The following is a 17,881-nucleotide window of genomic DNA, read 5'->3' on the forward strand; positions in this document are numbered from 1 at the left end:
TACCCACTTTCCCTACAGTACTTTTGGAGCAGATAGTCTAATAAAAAAAAGGTATTTTCTTTAATATTATACCCTTAATAAAAATCATTGCAGCTGAGGAGACTGGCATGGGGTTTTCTGTTTGCTTTAGGTGGAATGGTGGCAAAAGGAAGGGAGCCCAAGCTATTGTAATTTTTGCTCAGTTGCTCCCCAGTATACCTACCAAAATATTTGTAATTGTTGTCATTTGGTTTTCTTAGGTTGCCAGTTGTGGGGTGGGGGTTGTGAAAGGGAATCCCTAGTTCTTGGTTGCTGATTGAAGAAGAAGCAGTAATAGTCCCATGAGATGTAGGGTTTTCAGGTCAGCTCTGTCTTGAGGAGTATAGCTGCTTATAGTCACAGACAGTGCTTATAGCACCAGCAATAATGCTGACGTTTCCAGAGCAGAATAAGAGAGGGTGAATCCCTTTTCTCAATAGCCTTGTGCATTGCCAGGGCAATAGGGTTATTAATATGGAGGCAACTAGACATAGTCATTCCCTGCTCCTTGCCATCCTAGTCCCAAAGGCATGTTTGCTTGATCACGCTGAGGACTTCAGCCCTTAGAGACCCTGTAACCAGTTGTTCCCACATACCAACATAGAACTTGCACAAAACAGGTTGGGTCAATTCCAGACTCTCAGATTGAGTTTTCCAGAGTTCCCCTTTAGTACACTGTACTTATCTTTCCATCCCTGGAAACGTGGCCATAAATAGTACCTCTGCTAGCTGAGACATGTGTTACATGGAAGACCTATTGTGGGATTTATCTGTGTCATTGGCACTCTGGCCTTCTGGTAACTTCTGGAGTCCTTTTGTTTTGAGAGCTCCCAGAAGGAGCTGGTATCCCTTTGCTCCCCACTGTTTCCTGCATGTATGGGATTCCTCATGGGTGGGAGAAGAGACCACAGCCAATCTCAGCATCATGTATGTGGTTTCCCGTCCACCTCTGGTCTGATGTATTGCATTAGTAGCCAGTGTACTGTCTTCCAGACTGCCTCTGTGCTCTTTGTTACTGTACTGATTCTTGTTCTGTCTGTTCCCAGCAAGTCTTGATTGGCCAGCCAACTAACAAGAAGTCAGTGTCCGTCCTCCTCTCAAACTTTCACCCCTTCTTAGTTATTGGAAGATTAGAAGTGAACTCTCTCCCAGCCCTTCTGCTGAAGTGGTAGTTGGGGGGTGCTCTGACCCCTGTGGTCTCTGCAGGGGGAACCGTGAGGGGCTGAGCCGCACCTCAAGCAGCCGCCAGAGCAGCACAGACAGCGAACTCAAATCCCTGGAGCCACGGCCTTGGAGCAGCACAGACTCTGATGGCTCTGTCCGAAGCATGCGGCCCCCTGTCACCAAAGCCAGCAGCTTCAGTGGGATCTCCATCCTCACCCGGGGTGACAGCATTGGGAGCAGTAAAGGTGGCAGTGCGGGAAGGACCTCCAGGCCAGGTACTTCAGCCTCTCTCCTTCTAGGCCATGCCCCATTACTTCTCCCTTGATTCTGGAAAACATCACTGACAGCAGTTTTAATGAGACACTTGGCCTGTTATGGTGTCCTAGAACCTAACACAGCCAAGCATGGAGCAATTTGCTTGCTTGGGTCCACTGTCCTTTGAGCAGCCTCTCTGATTTTCTTTCAAATCTTCTTTCCTAATTGGCAAAAACCAGTTGAGATGAGAGTAGTTTATCTGATTTCTGACTGAGGCGGGACACACAATCAGCCTTGGTTTAGGTCATATACTGTGGTAGCTGCTCTCATTCTGTAGCCTCTAAGATTATAAAGAGAGCTTGTAGAGCAGAGGGAGTCCTTAGAATTTAGCTGTTTGTAATTAATTGGTAGCAGCCAATAGCTAGAAATTCGAGAGATACTGTTGCAGCTGCTCTTCTGGAACCTAGTTACTGAAAGGGACCTTAGGTTCCAGTCTCCAGCTCTCCTGACCTGCTGTGTGACCTTCTCCATCTATTCCTGTTGCACTATTAGCAGAAAGGTATTTAAGGTCTTCATACCCAGTCAGCCTCTTTCACCATCCTCCCTCTGAAGAATTGCTTGACTTTTACCCCAGAAGTTCTGTAGGTCTTGTTCTTAGGAGACATCAGTAGTGGTAAAGATTTTGCCTCTTATTGTTAGGTCACTGCTGCCCTTCTCTGTTACCTCCTTTGTAACCCCACTGCCTCTGCCTTTATCCAGGCCTTTATCTTTATTTAATTATGACACTAGCCCCCAAGCTGGTTTCCCTGCTCCATCCTAAGGCCTTTTTGACCCAGTTTACCCATCTAAAAAATAGATCTAATCACATCAGTCCTCTTTTAAAAACATTTATGTTTTGGCATTCCCTGCATAATCCAAATTACTTAGTACAGCATAACTTCCTGACCAGTTTGCCATCTCGGTCTCATTTCCAAGTATCTGTCCTCTGAGCCTCCAAGCTATTTCTTGAATAAGGCATTAGTTTTATCCCCTCTCAGTCTGACAACCTTCTGTTTATCCTCCAAACTCATGTTTCCTTCTACTTTCTCTGCAAATCCTTCCCTCTAACTCTTTCAGGAGTTACTGCTTCCTTATCTTTGCTTTCATACCTGGTTCCTATCACTGATGCAGCTCTTAACCCTTACCAGATAGTGATTGTGTGGATGTCCATCTGCTGTCATAAGATCCTGTGCTGCTAAAGGGCAAGGACTGTGTTCCCTTTGCCTTTGTGTCCTTATTAGTTCATTAGACCATGCCTGGCACATAGTAGATACTCAGTAAAAGTATTTTGTATGAATGCTTGCATGATTTTGAAAGCCTGGAAATGGGGAAAATAGCTCGATGGAGGTTGTATGTGAATGTGTACACTGGCAAGTGTGTGGAGAGGCAAAGTTGCTTTCTCAGCAACTCTATGAGATGTTGCAAGTTGAGAAGAAATCAACAAGAAGACAGTTCTCCTAGGGGACGAGGAATCTGTACCTTTCCAGAAAGCAAACATTCATGTTTCAGCTGTTTAATCAAGGTGGAGAGATTTTAGGCAATTCAGAGGAGGCGCCTCAGCAGGCTCACAGTTTGTTCATTTCCCAAACCAAACTTTGAAAGCCAAGGTGGTTACCGTCCCTGGGGAGCAGAAACCTGCTAAGATGAGGTCTCCTATCACCAGGGAAGCAGAAATGCATCTGTGCACAATCATGTATCTTCCCATGACAGTAGGGGAAGGTACAGAAGGCAGGTGAGGAGACACAGTGGGGAAAGTGTAGAGCCCTGCACTGGGCTCTCCACAGGTGGTATGTTTGTGGCTTGCACCTACAGCTCTTGGTGGGTCTCCTCTTTGCCTTAGGTATGGCGATAGGTGCCCCAGAAGTGTGCAACCAAGTCACCTCATCCCAGTCCGTCCGGGGCCTTCTCCCTTGTACAGCCCAGCAGCAGCAGCAGCTTCCTGCTCTCCCACCCACGCCTCAGCAGCAGCCATCCTTGAATAATCACATGATCTCACAGGTGAGTCACCACTCAGTGCCAGAGCCCCCGCCATTCTGAGCCAGGCAAGCCCTGGAAGTAGTTGTGTATCTTGTATTGTGGGTGGCAGGAAGATCTGTATTTGGAGCCACTCCCCACTCTCACCCTCTCCCCATTTCCCAGTTGTCGATGTGGTGAGAGAAGAGTAAGGATGAAGGTCTGACTCAAGTACTCCTAGTCAGCCTGGGTGTTTTTGCTTTATATCTCTTCCTCTTCTGCCTGAGAATTGTCAGTGGGATGTTTTACTTCATTCCCCATTTTTGCTGTAGCCTGTCTCCCCCTGTGTCCTGTGTAACTAGCAAGGTGATTTTGCTCACTATAGCCATATACAGAGCTTGAAAACATCACAGCTCCCCAGCTCCGACCATCGTCTCACTGACTGTTAACCCATAGACACATATTTATGTGTTGGTGTTTGGGGGGAAGGAAATAACATTTCACTCAGGAGCCCTGGCATACATACACCATGAGGCACAACTCCCACCTCCCCCAGGGTTGCATTTGTTTCCATGCCATAAAAGAGCTCTCTCTTTCTTCTTCTGTTGCTGGACTGGTAGATGTTGGTACCAGCTAGGGTTTGAGTGAAGATTTCCTTCTGTGGAGACCAAGCAAGTCATTAGATGAATCAGATCCTATTCTAAACTGGAACCTCAGTGTTCCAGGTTTAAAAGTCTCCTTCAAAAAGGGTCAATACTCTAAAGAGAGCTGCACTGAGATCTTCATTTACTCTGGTCTATGAATAGAGCTCCTAGTGCGTGAATAGAACCCATCCTTTATCCTGGAGGGCATCCTGGTGGTCAGGAACACTGTAGGTCTGTACTCTTTTCTGAGGCCGTTAATTTTCTCAGTCCACCTCCCTCGCTCCCTCCGCCTGCTTAGTCCAGCTTGGCCTCAGATATCTCTTCCACAGGTGCAAGGAGCAAGTCCCTAGCACTAATGCCCCAGGAACCAGAAACTAGAGTGGGAAGACCCCACAGTAGCCAGGTACTACCCCATCCAAACATTGTAAAGTAAAACTAAAAGAACAATGAAGAGCTAGGAAACTTTACTTTATTATTATTATTATTATTATTATTAAAGTATCATTGATGCTTTACATCTTAATGTAACCCACATGCAGATCATTCCAGTCTTTCATCTTAGTCCCTAAGTCAGTTTCCCTATAGTCCTGGCTTACTTTCTTGTTCTACCACCATCTGCCTCAATCTTACAAGTGTATCTCGCTCCATACTGAAGCATAGCACATGTGTATGCTTTCCCTGTCTGTGTCCTAATTCAGACCTTCAAGCCGGTAAACTCTGTGCTGCTCACCCTCTGGCTATCTCCCCTATGTGTCTGTGTGTGTCTCACTTTTCTAAGATCCCAGTATTTTTGTGAGTTTTCTAAAATGTGTATTTTAACACAGCCTTGCTCCCTTTTCTACCTTTTAGTCTTCCCTTTGCCTCTTCCTTCCATCCAATCTAGAAACAGGCAGCAAGAGTGGGAGGAGAATAAAAAGATAAGTAAAGAGAATAACCATTTGGGACTGAAAAATTTTTAGAATATCTAGGTGACTGGCCCTCATTCCCAAATTTTTGCTCAGATTCTGTCCCTGCTTTTGGATCATGAGGGTCAGTAATCAGTCATAGGCATTGATTCATCTCTTGCAGGGTTTCCGATGCAAGGGTAGACCCCATAGATTGGAGACAGGAGAGCATTATTTGATACAGAGATCTCTGTTCCCTCAGAAATTTATTCTTAAGGTTAATCAGACTCCAAACCAAAAAATCTTAAGGTTCAGTTTTGGTGTCCCTGAAGCACTTACAGCAGCTGCTGATATTATGCCATCACCAGCCCACTAAATATAGCACCTTTTTCTCCTCCTCTCCATTTTTTTCTCCCCCTCTCTTTATCCTTTCCTCTTCCTACTGTTTTTTTGTCTTTTTTTTTTCTTTATCTTTTTCCCTGTCTTTGAACGCTGGTGGCTCTCCATACTCAAGTTACTGAGCCCCAGAGTAGGTACTGTTCAGTTTCTCAAATACTACATAATAGTGCAGAATGAAGGAAGTGACTACACACACACATACTGTGTGCCTCCCCTAAAGGTTTTTCTTTCAAAGAAATACTTAGAAAGGTAGTCACCTTTAGCTCTGTAGCAAGAAACATTTGTCCCAGGCCTTGTGAAAGTGCTGACCACATGATGCTCTTCCCATCTTGGCAGGCCTCTATCAGAGCAGGCCTCCCTATCATACATCAACAGAACATGTAAAACCAGGGGGTGAGGCTCGGGAATTACTTAAAGTGAGCCGGGGGTGGGATGGGGGGGTGCTTTTTAGAGCTCTCTGAGACCATCTCCTGAGGTCCAGTCAGGCATCCAGGGCCAATGATCTAAATCCAGAAGTCACCAGCAGGTGGCAGTCACATACCTCAAACCCAGTCTTTGACTTCCAAATGGTTTTTTCAGAAGTTTGCTTGTTCTGGAGTTTGAGAGTCTTCAAGAGAGATCTATAGGTGAGGGTAGTGGTGGAACAACTATAAAATAGCACTGAGATGCTTTCCTCTGCCAATACCGTTCCTTAGTCAAGAGGGGCCCAAGTGAGGCATTGTTTCCTCTCTATTCACTTGTTGCTCAGAATTCAGTGTAAGGAGAACAGGCAGATTTGTTTTACTACTTCACTGTGCCTGTAGCCACCCCTTTCTGAAGCACAACAGACACTTCCCCAATAGAAAGAAGAGGATTAAGAATAAATGGGTTTAAAACCCACCAGCACAAGTAGCTCATGCTGAGTATCTTGTCTGCAGTTACATTCGGCTTATAGAAAATAGGCATGCTGGGGGAGCCACGGGCTTGTTTTCAAGGCAACAGCAGTGTCTGTCTCAGATCACAGTGTATTCTCAATAACTTTTTCCTAACCAAGGAAATCTTATTTAATCTTATTTAATCCAGATATCAGGAGTATCCTCCATTTGGGTGGGGGTGGGGGGTTCTGACTTCTGGATCCTGCATTCAAAACTGTTAGTCCCCTCTGTGAGTCTCCCTAGAGACACATGGCAGGACAGGACACTGATACCTTGGTCCCCACACCTCTTAATACTCTAAATTTGGAAGGAGGTAGAATGATGATACAAATAGAAAGATGTCTGTGTGATTCTGTCTGGCTTCTTCCTCCCCCTCCCTATCCTAGAGTGGACTTGAAAAAACATATGTCAGGCAGAACTAGGTTCCTACTGCAGCTCACCCACATTATCTGTGTGATCCTGGATGTGTGTTTTAATTTCTCTGAGCCTTACTATCTTAACTGTAAATACAAGTTGCCATATCTCCTTGTAGGATTGTTGTGAGGTTGAAATGAGACAATGTATATAAATGAGGTGCCGTATAGAAATCTCTTTTCCCCTCTCTTCCTACTTCTCTCCTTTTCCCATGCTTCCTACCACCAGGGGCTGTGACTGGAGGAGAACTGATGAGGTGATTGAAACAGCTGGAGGAGAAGAGAGAGGAAAAAATAACTCTACATTAATTGATTTAGAACAAACCATATTCCTAATAAACAAATTCACCTACTAGAGGCTATTGAAAGGCTTGCAGGGACAAGCTAAGCTAAAACTGGGTTGTTTCTGTTTTATTCCTAAGTGCCTCCCTGTTTGCTTATGGGGGGCATTTTTCATACTACACTCCCAGCCTGGAGGAGCACAAAACAGTCATGGAGCAGGAAGCAGTAGCCAGAACAGGCATGAACAGGCTTTTTTACCTTCTCTGCCTTGAGAGGGACAATCCTTGTGAATGAGCACTTTCTCCAGGAGAGCTATGGTGTGAAACAGGAGCATGGCAAGAAAAGCTGAGTCAGACCCTGGATGGACCTTCCTACAGAAGCAGGAATCCCTTGTCAAGTGGGCATTTGAGGAGGGTTCTGGTCTTGTTCCCCAGGAATCGTGTGTCAAAAAAAAATGCCTTGAGAGAAGCTGTGTCTGGACTCAGGCAGCAGGCCCTGGCTCTGAGAGTCCTAGGATTGCTCACAACAGCTGCAGAGTTCTGAGTGACTAATGGGGCAGGGTGTATGCTGGGTCTGTCCTAGTAAGAGCAATTGACTGTCAGAGATGATGTGAAAACCACAAACTGTCCTGAGCTTGGTCTCCAGCCTGCTCAGCAACCTTGCTATTCATGTGAATTTCTTTTATGACTAACCTTGTTCCTTTCCTTTCCCTCCCCATCTGTGTTCCCCCGACCTCTCCTTATACTTCCTGTTTCTCTTCCCTTTTCCACCTGCCTCTCCACTGGTCCACAGCCAGTCCCAGCTCTACAGCCCTCTCCGCAGCCTGTTCAGTTCTCTCCAGGCTCCTGTCCCCAAGTCCTTCTGCCAGTCTCTCCGCCCCAGCAGTACAACATGGTATAAATTCCATTCCCCCTTCTTGTCTTGTCCGTGTGTGGCTTGTACCTGTGGGTGTGTCTGGGTCAGTCTGTGTCAGTCTTGCAAAGCAGTTGTACTTTTTGGAGAGCTATGTTAAAAGGTATGTTTCTTCTTGAGAGGCCAGCACAGGCTGAACCTACTCCATTTTAGTGACTAGTGATCAAAGGATGCCTAAATGTAAGACAGAAAGGGTCACTGAGTTCCCCTGAGATTCAGACTGGGGAACAAAATTGTATGTTGATCTAACCTGGGCTCTCCTCATCTCTCTGCTGTGTGCATCCTTCATATCATCTGCTCCCTGGACATGTCTGAGGAACCCAGAATGGTTCTGTACAGAATGGTTCTCTCTCATTTCCTTTAAAAATAAAAACACAATTGCAGATATCTCTGGTACAACTGGTAAAAACTGTTCCACTAGTCTTACCATGTTATTTACATAAAAAACCCTCTTCTATATAGCGCATGTTGTTTAAATTGATTGTACCCTAACTACAAATCCTTTGAAGATCTGGTTTGTCTATGTAGATGATAACATCTATTGTGGTTATAGGAGCCATGATTTTTTTTAATTGTTGATTATACCTGTCTGTTTTTCACTAGACTCCCCTCTTTACTCCCACCTCTTACCTAAAAATTCTGAAAATTCCTGATATATAGGCCTCAAAATAATCTGTAGTGCAATCCTCTTTTCATCTATTCCTACCCACTCAGGTAGCAAAATAGCTATCTTGAAGATCAGGTCCCTGAAAATGAATGAAACCACAGGAAAGCATTGTCTTTTGTTTTGCTAGTTTCTTTACAAAAGAACTTCTGCTCTGCATGTGTGTGTGTGTGTGTGTCACTGTCCAGGGAGCAGAAGGGACAAGGAAGCCCCAAAATGTAACCTGTCACCATATGAGTGAGAGATGGAACACCATCACTCTTGCTGCTTAGAAAAGAGAGCTGAGAGAGAAGGCAATTATAGACTGGCCAGTCAGTCTCGCCCTCCAGCTCAGCCACTCTCCCTGGCCTCTTTTCAGAGGTGAGAATTGGAAGTCATTTCTGAAAGGTAGGAGAACTCTAGGCAAGTGTCAGAGAACAGAGGTGGAAATGACCTCAAGAGGGAGGAAGGAGATAAGCAGCAGGAGTGGGAGCCCACCAGTGTTTGCTGTGTAGATGGTGCTGGGCCACAGGCCTGGCCATCTATAACAACTCAAGGTGTTACCTAGGTCCCTCATGATAAATATGAGATTTATAGCAACACAGGGGCTCTTTGTATGGCTGGAGGCATGGGGAAGGCAAGAAAGACAGGCTTACCCTTTTTTTAACCAACTGGTTTGCCCTGTTGTTCCTATATACAGAAGCTGTGTCATTGTCCCCATCTCCCTAGGATTAATTCTAATAAAGACAGATCAGAGTGACCATTGTGACCTCATATGGTGGGGAGACTGGCTGTGGTATTGGGGTTCAAACAGCTATTCAGCTCATAGCAATTCAAAACACCATGTGACAGAGGGTTAGGGCTAAAAAGGACCTCCCAGGACACATAGGCAGGAGTGTCCCAAATTGGCCTAAGGAAGGCAGGCTGTAGAGAGGGTTGCTATTTCTGTCTGTCTGCCTATTGAAGCCAAAGACATGGGGCTTGATATGACCTCAGTCCTTGAGTCTCCCCTACTCTCTCAACAGGCAGATGACCTCAGCACCCCATTTGGACAAATGAGCCTTAGCCGCCAAGGTTCTGCTGAAGCTGCTGACCCCTCCTCAGCTCTGTTCCAGCCCCCACTTATCTCCCAGCACCCTCAGCAGACTAGCTTCATCATGGCTTCTACAGGACAGCCCCTTCCCACTTCCAACTATTCCACCTCTAGCCATGCACCACCTACTCAGCAAGTCCTGCCACCCCAGGGCTATATGCAGCCCCCTCAACAGGTGAGCATCATGGGCTCCAAGTTTAAATCACCAAGTTAGTTTGTCCAGCATGATAATTCTTCCTTCTTCCTCCAGTTTAGGCAGACCAGAGAGGTAACTGCCCAGCATCCATTTCCCTGCCTCATGCTTCAGAGCTGACTTTTAGTCAGAAGGTCGCCTTTCTTTGTAACAAGTCCTTCCTGTTCTGTTTCAAACTTGTGCGCTAATGCTTCATTAGCAGGCCCAGAATATCTCCATTTACAGATTTCTGGCTACTTAATAGTTTGGGGGTGTTGGGGCTGAATTGAAGGGGCCCTCTCACATCTCTCTTTCCTCTCACCATAGATCCAGGTTTCTTACTATCCCCCCGGACAGTATCCAAACTCCAACCAGCAATACCGACCTCTCTCTCACCCGGTGGCCTACAGCTCCCAGCGTGGTCAACAGCTGCCTCAGCCCTCCCAGCAGCCTGGTAAGAGGAACTGAAGTGTAAGAAGGCAGTGAATAGGGGAAGAGAGGAGACTGGGAAAGAGAGAATTACCTTCTTGACTTAAAGAAGAAAAAAAAAAAAGACAGGAGTGATTAGGGTCCTAAAGAAGGACCCAGGATCCCAGGATCTCCAGAAAAAGAAATGGTAAAGTAGGCAGAAGGGAAATTACTGAGAGTGTGACCTCCTAAACATTGTTGAAACCATGCTAATGCCTTCTCTGCCTTGCCTGTCCCTAGGTTTACAGCCCATGATGCCTAACCAGCAGCAGGCGGCTTACCAAGGCATGATTGGAGTCCAGCAGCCACAGAACCAGAGCCTGCTCAGCAGCCAGAGAGGCACCGTGGGAGGCCAGATGCAAGGCCTGGTGGTTCAGTACACTCCACTGCCTTCCTACCAGGTAGGTGCTCTCTGCTTGGGAAGGTCACCCAGGCCTGGAGTAAGGAAAAGGACAGCCTCCCATATTACACACTCTGACAGCTCCAACACTAAATGCCATTCAGTTTCCCACCTAGAATTCTTAGGTTTTTTTCATTTGAGGGAAAGCCTGAACAGTCTGAGAAGAGTCTTTATCTAAATTGTTTGGCCTTTACACAGCCATGCAAATGAGTATATGCCCCAAAAAGTAGAATCTAAAGGAAATCAGGCTCCTTCTTCCATGTCAGATGTCCAAGGGTGGTGCTTGGAGAAGAGGGGAGTGGAGATAGCTCTATAAGCAGTTCCTTAGGCAGAATAGCAGAACAGGAGGCACCTCCAAAAGTAGGGAAGGAAGTTAGTGTCCAATGATGAGAGGCTGATCTCTGGGTGAACAGTGAGATGCTGGGAGTATGAGTAGTTATTCTCTCCTCTCCACCCAGGTCCCAGTGGGTAATGACTCACAAAATGTGGTCCAGCCGCCATTCCAGCAACCCATGCTGGTCCCTGTGAGCCAGTCTGTGCAAGGGGGCCTTCCAGCAGGGGCCGTGCCCGTGTACTACAGCATGATTCCGCCAGCTCAGCAGAATGGTACGAGGTGAGGATTCCCAGAGAGAGTGGGGGCACATCTCCTATAGACCTTCAGTAACCATTGCACCATGGTTTTGTTTTCACTGGCCCAAGGAAAGAAAGGCAGGGGTAAAGATCCTAGTGTTGCCCTAAAGCAGGTGTAATATGAGGGAGTTCACTCTCTTTTTTGTCCTTGTTGGTATGACCACTTGCATATGACCTTGTCAGCGGGAAAAAAATTCCTGCTTCAGAGACAGAGGCTTTATAATCCACCCCCCCCCTTTTTTTTCTGATTAGTAGGATTTAGAATTACAGGATAGAGACTACTCATCATTAAAAGAAGCAATTTGGAGCGTATATATGTAAACTTTTCTGTGTACCTCTGTTAATCTCAGATGGTCTATTTTTATATGTCTATATATATTTAGTATATGTCATAGCTAACAGAATTTTAGAGGTAGTAGTCACCTTAGAAATACCTAGTCCACTTCTCTTTGTTGTTTTTCTCCCTTTTATAAATGAGGAAATGCCACCTAGGGATGTTAAGAAATTTACCGAAGTCACACAGCTAGTTAGAAGCAGAACTGGAACTAGGACTTAAGTCTGGGCCCATCTGTATGTATTCCTGTGTCTCTCTCTCAGTGTGTATATTTCTTTCTGTCTTTCTATATATATAACTCTGTGTTGCCTTGAGTTTTGTGGGGTTTTTTTCCCCATTTGTCTTTCGGTGACCATCTGTGTTTGTCATTGTGTAAATATGTAATCACACATATCCTTACTTTTTTACCCATCTCTCTCTATCATTGTGTGTCTCTGGAACTCTCTTTGTGGTTCTGTTGTGTTTTCTCAGAGAGCAAGAGAGAGAGTGTGTGTGTGTGTCTGGTGTTTCCACACGATTGGGAAGAGCTTGTGTCACTAACATTCCATCTGTATCACTGATTAGCAGCTTCCTAATTGAAAGATGATCAAGTACAAATATATATAATTAACTTTGAACTGATGAGTGATTTTAGAAATTGCCTGGCAAATTGATCTGGGAATGGCTTGGAGCTGCCTTTGCTTCCCACAGGGAAGGCCCAGGAAGCAACAGCTATTTGCCAGGAGCTGTGCTCCTCCCTCTACTGCTTTACCACTCCTCTCTTCTCCATCTCCCCAGCTCTTCTGTGGGGTTTCTGCAACCTCCTGGCTCTGAACAGTACCAGATGCCTCAGTCTCCCTCTCCCTGCAGTCCACCACAGATGCCACAGCAGTACTCAGGTAAGAGAATACAGAACTGGGGGGTTCTGTGCACTGGCAAGAGTAAATGCTGCTGAAGGATTTGTGCTCTAGAGCTGGGGAGGCAGAGAGAGTTCAGGGATTGGCTCTGTCCCAAAATGGGGGGAGACCAAACTCCTGGCTGGTGTTTGCCAGGGGTACAAAAGAGGTTGACTCTCAAAAGAAGTGAGGTTGGTTGCCCCATCCCCATCCTTGGGAAGCCACACCTCTGATAGGGTTCCTTATTTTCTTTCCTGTTTCTTTTTTTCCCCTGAGTCCAGCATTATGCTCATGTGCCTTTGAGACATGTAGTGCTCACTTGTCTCTCCTTCAGACATTCTTCCTATTGGCAGCTTTTCTTTTCTCTTGGGAGGGTGAGGGCAGCTGACAAGTCATATTTTAGATTTGTTTAGCAGTTTTTCATATGTGCTCATGTACATTGTGTCACTGTAATTCTCACAACATTGTGAAGAGGAAATTTAAGACTCATAAAGAGAATAAATGTCTTTTCTAAGGTCACAGTCCTAGACCTTGAACTTGGGTCTTTTGACTTTCCATAATCCTTGCTGCATTCTCAGTATCACATTTCAACAGGTCTCTGTACTCCATTCTTTTCTCTCCATTGGGAAATAAATGGATATCTTGTTAAACAGCAAAAAGCCCTCTTTGGAGGGGCCAGCTCTCCAGGTGAATAGGGTTATGCTGTGTAGCATTCATTCACTGTCTGCTTTTGCCAAGAACTACGCCCCAACACACCAAGTACAGCTGCTTTGTTTCCCGTTCAGCCCACCCTGACGCAGCATTTCTCTGCAGTTAAACTTCAGGGGTTGTAGAGGGGAGGAGGTGCTAATGTAGCCTCCCACCATTTCCTTTCGACTCTGTTGTGGGCATGTCACAGTGCCCTCTTCTGGTGAGAGGGAGGTATTTTGCCAGTTTTCACCATTTTAGAAGGGGAATGTTTTTCATGTAAGATTTCTTGCACACTGTTAGATGCGGTGGAGTGGATTCCAAAAATGATAAAACATGATCAGTTCTTACCTTCAAGGAGCGATGATTTCTGTCTTCATCCATACCAAACACGTATCTCTGACAGGCTGAGAGGTTTTAAATTCAACAGCCCTTACCTTTATTACCTATTGGTCTCTAGCTCTCCTAGCTCTCTAGCATTATTGTTTCTCCTAGTGTCAGTCAGGGGCAGTTGACCTTGAAATTCCCAGCTGGATATGGAAATTTAGAAACCAGCTCCAGAACCAGTGTAACCTGTGCTTGGCTCCTCAGGGTATTCTCTCTTCTGTTTGTTAAAATGTGTGCATGTGCATATGGGTGGGCTTGCATGTACATTTTTGTGTGTATCCTTGGTGGTAAATCTGTGTGTGTGTATATATATATTTATATGTGTGGATATATATATATATATATATATATATATATGCAAATATACATATCTTTAATGTAAGATTTTTGAATTAGAAACAAACCAAGTGAAAAGAATTTTTTGCTACCTGCTCTGGACCTAGTGCTGGATTAAGTAAACTGAAACAGCTGCTGTTCTGAAAGTTGGCAACAGTAGAGATCTGGGTTGGAATTGGAAAGAGATAATCTAGGCTCTTCCCAAATCCATAGAATTGGAGGAAGTCCTTCTCATCATCTGGTTCCCTTGCTTTTTTGGAATTTCCTGTTAAATTTCCTTTCTTCCTAGCTACTGTAATTGATTCTAGTTTTCTGACTGATGCCTTGTACTTTTGCTAGATGATGGGACTCTCTTTTCCATACATGTCACCTAAGAGACTGTATTCATCATACCATTGATTTTACAAGTCTTCAATCCTTGCTCATGGAAATATAAGAGGAGTAGAAGAAAAAGTGCTCATTCTGCCTGCCTTTAGTTTGTCTTTCACTGGGAAGATAGAAGGCCAGCATAGCCCACAATGGCTGCTCTGTCACCTCCAGAGGACGCCACCCGCCCTTCTCCCATGTAGCCACATGGTCATTTTCCAAAAATAAATGCAGGGATTAGGATTGGCTGTTCTGGGAACAACTGTTCTGGCATATTAATACATTTTTGTAGTTGCCCAGTTTACCCCTAGGCCTGGACCTTAATCCTCCACTGCGATATTAGACCTAACTATAACCCCAGGAAACACTTTTCTTCCCACTAAAATGATGGTGTGCTGGTCCCTTGAGGTTTTGACAGCAATGCTTGTCTGGGGAAGATGCCCAAGGCGTAAAATGGCAGTGACACCTGTACAGAGACTCCCAACTAGTCGTGACACAGCAGCATGGCCAGAGGGAGGCTCATACAGAAATAGCCTCCCACATACTGGCTCATTTTGTGGCTGAGGGGTTTCGGAAGCTGAGACTTTTCTCTCCCACTCGCTGCAGATACTCCTCTCCCCTGCCAAAAAAGGGAAAGCCCAAGATACAGTTGGATTCTGTCCTGTAACTTGGGAGTGATGCCTGTGGTATTATTTTTCTGGACCTTCCTCTCCACAGAGTTGATTCCTGGTGGTAAAGAAGCTGTACTCCTCCTCTACCTCTGTGATCTAAAAAAGCAATTAAACAGAACCCAATTCCGCTGGGCATCGATGTCATCTGTTTGAATTTATGCAGTTTGCTCTGCCCAATCGACCTTTCTGCCCAGGTTTAATGATGCCACTTAAAAAGCCAGTCACATGTCCCCTCTCCTTAAGAGCTTTCAAGCTGAAATTGATTTCCTCACTCAACCCCCTTCTCCCTCTCCTACTCTGGACCAGGCTCCTTCCCCGACCTAGTTAGTTGTACAGAAATGCTGTCGCTGGGCGGTTTTGGTTTTGGTTTTGGTTTGGTTAGTCTGCCATGTCCATTAAGTAGTGGCAGTTCAGCTGCTAACAAATTCCACCTGCTTTTGGCTTGAGGAAGAGAAGCATAAAAATGAGCTCATCATTGGAGTTGTGCTGTGTCTCGTCTGAGTGAAGGAACAATGCTCCAGGCCAGCGGGGGAGGACTCTGTGGGGAAGAGCTCAGGACCAAGGCTGTGACTAAGGACCCTGACTTTGTTTTTGTTGGAATCAGAGGAAATAATAAGAGGACTTTGTTCTCTTTCCCTCTTGATTCCCTTAATAGCTCCTTTGGCTACTTGTTGGTATCAGGAAGAGCACCCACCTACTTGTTCATGCCCATGTCCTACACATCCACACACACCCTCCTTTTGCCTGCCTGAGGCATCAGGCTGAGATGCCTCCCAAGAGCTATACATGTCATTTTTTTGTCTTGGCCCCTCAGGTAGCAGGGGTGTTTGAAAGGCCAGTGGCAGTTTTGTTGGTAGATGATATGGAGCAGGTGGGAGTCTCGGGGTGGGGAATTAAATACCCATAGGAACTGTGGTAAGGGGCGAGTTGTTGAATTCCACATGTGTGCATGACACCCCACAGCTGGGTGGTTTTCCCATGGCCCTTCTGCCAGCCATGCTAATGAATACCCTGTCCCCCTTGGCAGGGAATGGGGGCTGCGAGCTGTCAGAATATTTGTGCTCTCTGAGTAGATGAACCCCAGAGGGCGGGGGACATACATGGACTGGGGAATTGGATACAATATGTGCTGTGTCCCCTGAGCTGCTCTCACAGGCTTCCTGCTGTTTCTTTTCCTTTCCTTTGACCAGTGCTACCTGAGAAAAGCAATAACGCTCACTTGCCAGCATGACTGGTGCCCAGGGCAGAGGCTGCAGCATTTCCCATCACAGGAAGCAATGTGATGGTGGCAGTCCCAGAGCACTGAGCCATGAAAACAGCACATTGCAGTAGGCTTTCAAGCTCGTGACCCCAATCCCATCTCTCCACCACTACATACACATGAACTCAGCCTGTCTCCCATCAGAAACACAGCTCAGAGATGGAAAGCAAACTCCCATGCTGGACAGTCCCCTGTGGGAAGAAAAGCTCCTGCCCATCCTTCCAGGCAGGGACTGTCCATCAAACTGCTTCTCCCTGATCCCCACCTTGCCTTTCACCATAAGGAACTTTCAGGTCTTAATATTCTTCCTCATTGAGGCTTTTCCTTCTCCAGCCTGTAAGAGGATAAGGTCATCCATGGTTGCCTGTGTTACCACCTCAGGACCTCATCTAGTCAGTCACCTGAACCTGTCAGTGAAACCCTCAGAGGGTCTGACCCTCCCATCCACTCCTGCTGTCACTGCTCTAATTCAGAACCTCCTCGGTCTGTTTGTGTAGCCTCCTAACTCATCTTCCTGCCTCTAGTCACTTCCTCCCTCCAGCCATTGTATGTTCTGGCTGTTTGAGTTGGCTCTCTGAGGCACAATCCTAGTTCCACACCTACAGGATAAAGACCCTTACCAGAACATGCTTCAAACTGACACCAACTATTTGTGTAATGCCAAACTCCCTATTAGACTGTGCATTCCATAAGGGCAGGAACCAGTTTTGTTTGTTGTACACCCAGTGGCCAGCATAGGAACTGGCACCTAGTAAATCAATAAATGTTTGTTGAATAAACATATCTCATCTCCTATGACTTCTTCTACATAGCCCCTGTGCCTTAGCACCTTGAATTATTTGTCATTTCCTGAATATGACATACATCTCATTGCCATTCCCTCTGCTTGAAATGTTCCCAGCTTACCCAACCCTTGCCCAGGAAGTGCTTCCTCAGTCTGGCTTGATGAAGCTATGTACATTCATCTTCCCCAGAATGACCAGAGATCACTGATCTTATCTGTAACCATTACCAAAAAAGCCTGCACGTGCCTGTAGCTCTGGCCCAAGCCCAGACCGGGACCTGTACCCTGCCCAGACATTTGAGCAATCCGATGTGGGCATTTGGTAATACCTATCTTTGACAGGATGGAGCAGTTTTCTGCCAAACATACCAAAGTACCAAGGCCAGAAGAGCATTGGCATCTGGGACTCACATCCCTTCTGCTCAGCTTCCAGGGAGAGGGAGTCAGGAACTAAGTCTGCAGCAATCTCAGATTCCTGGCAGGACACAGTTTAAGTGACCCTGAGGCGAGTGGGTGGTTTTTGCTTACTGGATGTCCCACTCAGGGTTAGCTGGAAGACCAAGGATAGTTTGAATTCACAATCAACTGCTTTCTTCCTCCCACTCAGGAGTGTCACCTTCTGGACCAGGTGTGGTAGTCATGCAGCTGAATGTCCCTAATGGACCCCAGCCCCCACAGAACCCATCCATGGTCCAGTGGAGTCACTGCAAATACTATAGCATGGACCAGCGGGGGCAGAAACCTGGAGACCTGTACAACCCTGATAGCAGCCCCCAGGTGAGTCCTGCAGTCCAGCTTTGTCTTGGAAAGGAGGTGACCACATTCTTCTAAGGAGTAATCTTGCCATTGACTGACTGGCCTCTTTTACATGTCTTTTCCTGGGAATTCTTGGAGAGA

The 17,881-nt window shown here is 46.0% G+C and overlaps 1 protein-coding gene across 22 annotated transcripts in view; it reads left to right on the forward strand.

Annotated features, from left to right (window-relative positions):
• Positions 1 to 17,881, forward strand: part of R3HDM2 (R3H domain containing 2) — a 192,433-nt gene that overhangs the window by 170,567 nt on the left and 3,985 nt on the right. For 16 of the 22 annotated variants that reach the window (XM_073213395.1, XM_073213386.1, XM_073213385.1 and 13 more), the window contains 9 exons: positions 1,225 to 1,457; positions 3,317 to 3,474; positions 7,758 to 7,859; positions 9,546 to 9,788; positions 10,113 to 10,239; positions 10,494 to 10,654; positions 11,112 to 11,266; positions 12,395 to 12,495; positions 17,592 to 17,761. In XM_073213395.1, the coding sequence (XP_073069496.1) occupies positions 1,225 to 1,457; positions 3,317 to 3,474; positions 7,758 to 7,859; positions 9,546 to 9,788; positions 10,113 to 10,239; positions 10,494 to 10,654; positions 11,112 to 11,266; positions 12,395 to 12,495; positions 17,592 to 17,761 (1,450 nt within the window). Of the gene's footprint in view, positions 1 to 1,224; positions 1,458 to 3,316; positions 3,475 to 7,757; positions 7,860 to 9,545; positions 9,789 to 10,112; positions 10,240 to 10,493; positions 10,655 to 11,111; positions 11,267 to 12,394; positions 12,496 to 17,326; positions 17,490 to 17,591; positions 17,762 to 17,881 lie in introns of those variants that run through there. The other 6 variants (XM_017643398.3, XM_017643400.3, XM_017643401.3 and 3 more) reach the window with 3 other exon arrangements.

Source organism: Manis javanica, chromosome 10, assembly GCF_040802235.1.
Source record: "Manis javanica isolate MJ-LG chromosome 10, MJ_LKY, whole genome shotgun sequence".
NCBI classification, from domain to species: Eukaryota; Metazoa; Chordata; class Mammalia; order Pholidota; family Manidae; genus Manis; species Manis javanica.